This window comes from Apaloderma vittatum, unplaced genomic scaffold (genome assembly GCF_000703405.1).
Source record: "Apaloderma vittatum isolate BGI_N311 unplaced genomic scaffold, ASM70340v1 scaffold17899, whole genome shotgun sequence".
Lineage (NCBI taxonomy): Eukaryota > Metazoa > Chordata > Aves > Trogoniformes > Trogonidae > Apaloderma > Apaloderma vittatum.
The window spans coordinates 1-6,091 of NW_009736797.1; the positions used below are offsets into that span (position 1 = coordinate 1).

General features: G+C 49.6%; 1 protein-coding gene across 1 annotated transcript in view; it reads left to right on the top strand.

Annotated features, from left to right (window-relative positions):
* Positions 1-1,864: 1,864 nt before the first annotated feature.
* ASB13 (ankyrin repeat and SOCS box containing 13) overlaps positions 1,865-6,091 on the top strand; it is a gene marked incomplete at its 5' end in the record, with an annotated part of 7,302 nt that continues 3,075 nt past the window's right edge. The window contains 3 exons of the mRNA XM_009877096.1: positions 1,865-2,052; positions 2,603-2,753; positions 5,269-5,403. Of these exons, the coding sequence (XP_009875398.1) occupies positions 1,865-2,052; positions 2,603-2,753; positions 5,269-5,403 (474 nt within the window). The remainder of the gene's footprint in view (positions 2,053-2,602; positions 2,754-5,268; positions 5,404-6,091) is intronic.

The following is a 6,091-nucleotide window of genomic DNA, read 5'->3' on the forward strand; positions in this document are numbered from 1 at the left end:
GGATTGTTTTAGGGCTGGGTGCAATGGTTTAGAGCTGAGCAGGATTGGTTTTTGGGGGGCAAGATTGTCTTAGGGGGTGGGCAGGATGGTTTAGAGATGGGCAGGATGGTTTAGAAGTGCGCAGGATGGTTTTAGGGCTGAACAGGATGGTTCTGGGAATGAGCAGGGTGGTTTAGAAGTGGGCAGGACAGTTTAGAGGTGGGCAGGGTGCTTTCAGGGCTGGGTACGATGGTTTAGAGCTGAGCAGAATTGTTTGGGTGGGGGGCAGGACTGTTTTAAGGGGTGAGCAGGATGGTTTAGAGGTGGGCAGGGGGGTTTTGGGGAGTGAACGGCCTCTCCCAAGGAAAGGGAGGAGAGGAAAGTGAGGATGCTCTCGAGGGAACCCCTGCTTCTGGGCACGGGGAATTATCGTTGTTTCTCCACAAACTCAGGCGTGTGCGTGATCCGAAGAGGCTGCAGTGTTGGGGAGCTGGAGGAGAGGGGAGGGCTCCTTCCTTGGAGGCAGGTGGCTGGTGGGAGCCACGCGAGACCCCGCAGGGCCCAAACCCAGCCTCCTGTGGTTTTTTTTTTGGATTTTTTAAAATATATGCTAGGCCTTTAATGGGATGCTGCTGGAGCTTGTTTTTCTTCCCAATCCTGCTGGTGACAAAGTGATGCTGCTTGGTGGCTGGCGATTCGAGGGCTCTGCCCTCCTTGCTTCTCCTGACATAAACCACAAGAAGCTCCAGGGAGGAGAAAACCTCCTGCCCAGGGATATTGGCAAAGGGAATGAGGATCTAAGAAGCAAATAAAAGAAAGCCTGCACGTGTTGTGTGCTGAGAAGGTGCCACCTTTCAGGGGGTGGTTTCGGTCCGCCATACACCTCAGCACCGTGTTATTCTTTAGGTCTACTCCATCTTTCCTAACTGCTGGCTCGCGTTGGCATTTACTGCTTTTTGCTGGTAAATAAAATCCTGTGTTTGGGGATGGCGAGAGGAATGGTCAGTCCAACTGAAGTGCTTGATAAGGTGTTTGTTTTTTTTAAAAAAAAAAAGGCAAATCATATTTTTTCTCCCACTCTGCAGTTGTGAGTGCCTGCCTTGAATTGGGAGGTCTTACGGGGATGTATTCAAAGGGGAGCAGCGGTGTTTGTGAGCTTTGTTTTGCTGATGTTTCTCAGTGTTGAGCTGTACGCAGACAGTTCTGTACTGCTCCTGCAAACTCTGCATTCTCACCGTACCAAAGCCCGGGTATTTATAGAGGGGATGCGTTTATCTCGCTGAAGGTTGCGAGAAAACGCCCGGGGCATTGCTTCCTTGAAAGTAAAACACCCTTGAAAGGAGATGATGTTATCAGTTAGTGCTGGGAAGCTAAGCCCAGCTCGTCCTGTGTAAGCGTAGATGCTCAGCGAAGGTGTTGAAACTAGAAACTTGGTTGTCAAAGCTCCGTTGGCTTTTTGGGAAGTAGTTTTTAGGTGAGCAGAGTGGCTTTCCAGAGGCGTCCTGATCCCTGGATTTTAGATGGAGCCAAGAGGAACAGTGTTTCTTAATTCTAAGTCGTCAAGAGCTTGGTGGGATGAGTCTGGACCTAACAAATGCTGCTGGTGTTTTTACTGGGGTAAAATTTTAAGTGAGTACAGCAAAGCATTTCAGAAACTGTAAGGGAGTCCACTGTGATGAAGAGTCTCTGCAAGGGAATCTGCAGATATTTGATTGAAAATCATGTGCTGAGTGGGGACACGCTGCAGAATAAACTCGTCATCCCCAGCTCTCTCTTCTAGCTGCCCACTTCTGCTCCTTCTCTGCTTTTCTCCAGCACTGAGACTCATTTGCTCCTCGCATGTGGATTTATTTATGTACTTAATTATTTATTCTTTCCTCTCTAGGCTTCTGGGCCGATCGAACGCCGGTTCATGAAGCAGCCAGGCGGGGAGAAATCCTGCAGCTGCAGCAGCTGATAGAGAGCGGCGCATGCGTCAACGCGGTCACCTACGACTCTATCACCCCGTTGCACGAGGCGAGCCTGCGAGGACAAACGCAGTGTGTCAAGCTCCTGCTGGCTGCGGGGGCCCAGGTGTGTGTTTGGGTCTGATCTAGCTGGGGACTTCGGCTTGATATCTGAAATAATTTCTGGGATCTGGATTCTCCCTGTCTAGCTCTTCTTGAGAGTCCCCTGGGCTTTCTTGAGAGTCAGCAGAGGATGGCAGGCCTCAGCAGAGAGTGTTTGAGCTTGAAGAGGACTAAACAACTGCCTGGGGTTATTTCTGTCTCTCGCGCTCTCTCTTGACTATCGACAGAGCCCAGGGTGACTAGAAATCTAGTTTAGATGACTCATGTACCTAAAGCTAACTGGGATGAATCAAAGGCCCAGAAGGGTGACAGGAGACATGTAGCTTCCAGAGAGACTATTTATTCTTTCATTTTTTCTATTACTTTAATTTTTATAATGGAAACAAAGATCAGCCAAACAGGATATAGCTGGCAACGACTGTTTTCAAGGGCTCGTGGCTTCTCACACGCTGCAGATGTCCATGATCCGAGCAAAGCCGATGGAAATAACAGCCTAAACTTGTGACTCTGATGTGCATCTAGGCCCTTGAAACATGTTTTTTTCTGCCCTGAAGGTGGATGCCAGGAATATCGATGGCAGCACCCCCCTCTGCGACGCCTGTGCCTCAGGTAGCATCGAGTGTGTGAAAGTGCTGCTGTCCCACGGCGCGAAGGTGAACCCTCCCCTCTACACAGCGTCTCCTCTCCACGAAGCTTGCATGAATGGTAAGCCTTCTGTTCCAAGTTGAGATGGAATAAGTCGCTCTGATGAAGACACGAGACCATTTTAACCAGTTAGTTCTGTCCTAGAACCCTCCTGGTTGTTGGGAGCTGCTAGAGGAGGCTGTCGGGTGGGAAGAAAGTGCCAGGGACTGGTGGGCAGTGCTGCTGCCTGCTCTGCTCCTTGTCCCTCTCGTGGCCTTCTCCAGCTTGAGGGTCTGTCCAGGGAATAAGAGAAAACTCCAGGGGCCAAAATAATGTCCCGTCTGGTGCGTAACAACCTCTCTCGTCTCCCTCCATCCTCTTCTGGATGTTTGGGTCTGGGTTAGGGAGCAGGGCTGGCTGTGACAGGTTGGAGGAGGCAGAGGGGTATTTAAGTGTAATTCCTCACCTGAATGTCCACTCACACAGAGGCAACAGCAGGAAAGCCTGGATGTGAGAGCAGCAGCGTCCCCGTTAGGTGTTAGTGTCCAAATCTTAATTGTTTTGTGCCTCACTTTCCTCATTGTAAGACGTAATACCTCCTCTCCTCCCTTTCACTGTCAGGAGAGGTTCTCTTCCCCCTCTGCTCTGCCCTGATGAGGCGACATCTGGAATATTTTGTCCAGTTCTGGGCCCTTCAGCTCAAGAGGAACTGCTGGAGAGAGTCCAGCGCAGCCCCAGGGATGATGGAGGGATGGAACATCTCCCTGGGGAGGAAAGGCTGAAGGAGCTGGGGCTCTGCAGCTGGAGAAGAGGAGCCTGAGAGGTGACCTCATTCATGGTTATAAATACGTCAAGGGGGAGTGTCAGGAGGACGGAGCCAGGCTCTGCTCAGGGATGTCCAGGGACAGGACAAGGGGCAATGGGTACAAGCTGGAGCACAGGAAGTTCCACAAAAACGTGAGTTGAAACTTCTTCCCTGTGTGGGTGCCGGAGCCCTGGCCCAGGCTGCCCAGAGAGGGTGTGGAGTCTCCTGCTCTGGAGACTTTCAAACCCACCTGGACACGTTCCTGTGGGGCTGCCCTGGGTGACCCTGCTCTGGCACAGGGGGTTGGACTGGGTGATCTCTAGAGGTCCCTTCCAACCCCCAACATTCTGTGATTCTGTTTTTGTTACATGCTGTCCTGGACAGAGTTTCCCTTTGACTGTGAAGGCGGTGGGAGACAGCATTTTTGACAAACAAGTAGTTAGTTAAATACGTAGCTGTGAGCTCCTGCTTAGCTTTTCCTCAGTAAGCCTGTTTCCTAAGCCTTGGTGGTGCCTGCTCTCCGTTAATTCATGTTATTAGCATTAGAGAAAGTAAAGCTGGAGTCGTCTTGAAGGTGATCTAATCCACCCAGGTGTCATGGATGAGTGCTTTAAACCACTTACATCACTTGTCACGGGATCCCGATTTAGGATCCTGTTGACTACACCAATTTGCTGCAGAGGAAAGATTTAGGTTGCTTAAAGAACTGCCATCAAAGATATTGGCAAAAGTGATTTTCAATAGGAATTTGTGAAAGTGTGACTTAGAGGTCAGTGGCAAGGTTCAGTCTGTTACTGACTACATGGAAGAAGCATACAAGGAAAATTGAATTTGAGTCAGGCCAGACTGATTTACGCAGAGGCTGGGGAAGAAAAGGGTAAGAGAAACCTTCCCATTGGGTCACGAGGTTCAGAAAGGACCCCCCTTGCTTTCTAAACTGTGTCAGGAGTCTCTTTCAACAGTTTATATCTAAGGGTAGAGGTGCAGGGAATGAGGGGATCCTACACAACAGCCATTTAGGATTTGTTAATGTTGCGATAAGGCACAGGATTAAATCGTGTGATGTTTAACAACACTTAACTATTAGGCAGTTACTGGGGTGATTTTAAAAAAAAATAATTACTGCAATCAGCAGAGCAGCTTGGTGAAAGATTTGAGACTGGCAAGATTCACATGAGATTTGTGACAGAGTTTCCTAATCGAGTCATACACACAGACAAAGAGATACAGAGATTAAATCGTACAGAAAACTGCACATACACACACAAATATAGGTGTTAACCTATGGCCAAGACTTTTCTCCTACTGTGCTTGCAGTCAATTATAGTGAATTACTCACTTTTCCCCTATTTATAGGATCACAAAGTGATTTTTGGCCAGTACCTTTTTCATCGTGGCCGTTATTCTTGTCAGGAAATCTTGGCACCCTTCAGAGCGGGCTACGGTCCAGGCATGAGGAGCTCTGGGTACGTTTCCCAGGCAGTGGGAGTTTGAGGTGCGGTTCAGGAGTGTCCAATCGTCCCAACTCTCTCTGCTTGTACCCGGAACAAGAAGGTACCGGATTATCTCAGCTCACTCCTCCAAGCAGGCAAGATCAGAAAGTTCCAGATGGTCCCAGCTCGTTGCGCTTGTAATTAAAACAAGAACACGATGTTGACTTGTCCTGACGTTTGCTGCTCTCACCCCAAATACGAAGCAGGCTGTTTGTGGGTCAGGCTGATCTCAGCGTTCCACGTGCTCCCGTTTGAGCTGGGTTATGTTTTTTTTGTCTGGGATCTTCCCTTTCTAAAGGTAGCTCAGAGTGCGTGCAGCTCCTCATCGACGTCGGCGCGAACTTGGAGGCTCACGACTGTCATTTCGGGACTCCCCTACACGTGGCCTGTGCCAGGGAGCACCTGGACTGCGTGAAATTGCTGCTCAAGGCAGGTATGGCAGCCGTGGGGTTTTGCCTCTGGGTGGGCACGAGATGGTGGTGTCTGCGCGCAGCGTTACCCTCAGCATCGTTGTCAAAGAGGTTATTCTTTCCCAGCGTAACCCAGATGACAAAGATTAATAATTTTGCCTTTCCCTAAGCAAAACTTAATCTTTAACTGCTTTTTCAGTGTGTCAATAGCCAGTTTATACTTTGATTTTGTTAGAGTTACATTCCCATTCTCTTATTTTAATAAAACTCAGAACTCTTCAGCCCCTTAGAGAGTAAAGTTTCAACTTTCTCCCAACAGTCGTGTCAACCGGTGAGCACGCGTTCGGCTCTGGTAGCATGGTCAGCTGGTTTTGGGTGGTTGTTAGGATGTGATGTTGTACAGAAAACCAGAGACAAAGTCACTTCATACCCCACAGAGATCTGGTTAATGTTATACCCAGAGTTTGCTGGATATTCGAGTCAATGTTAGAGCTTGGAGTGCCAGTGAGCAGTGAGTGTCCCTGGGACAGCACCGTGCCCTTGTGGCCAAGAGGCCAGTGGGATCCTGGGGGGTATTAAGAAAAGTGTGTCCAGCAGGGCTGGGGAGGTTCTCCTGCCCCTCTGCTCTGCCCTGGGGAGACCCCCCTGGAATCCTGTGTCCAGTTTGGGGCTCCCCAGTTCCAGAGAGACAGGGACCTACTGGAGAGAGCC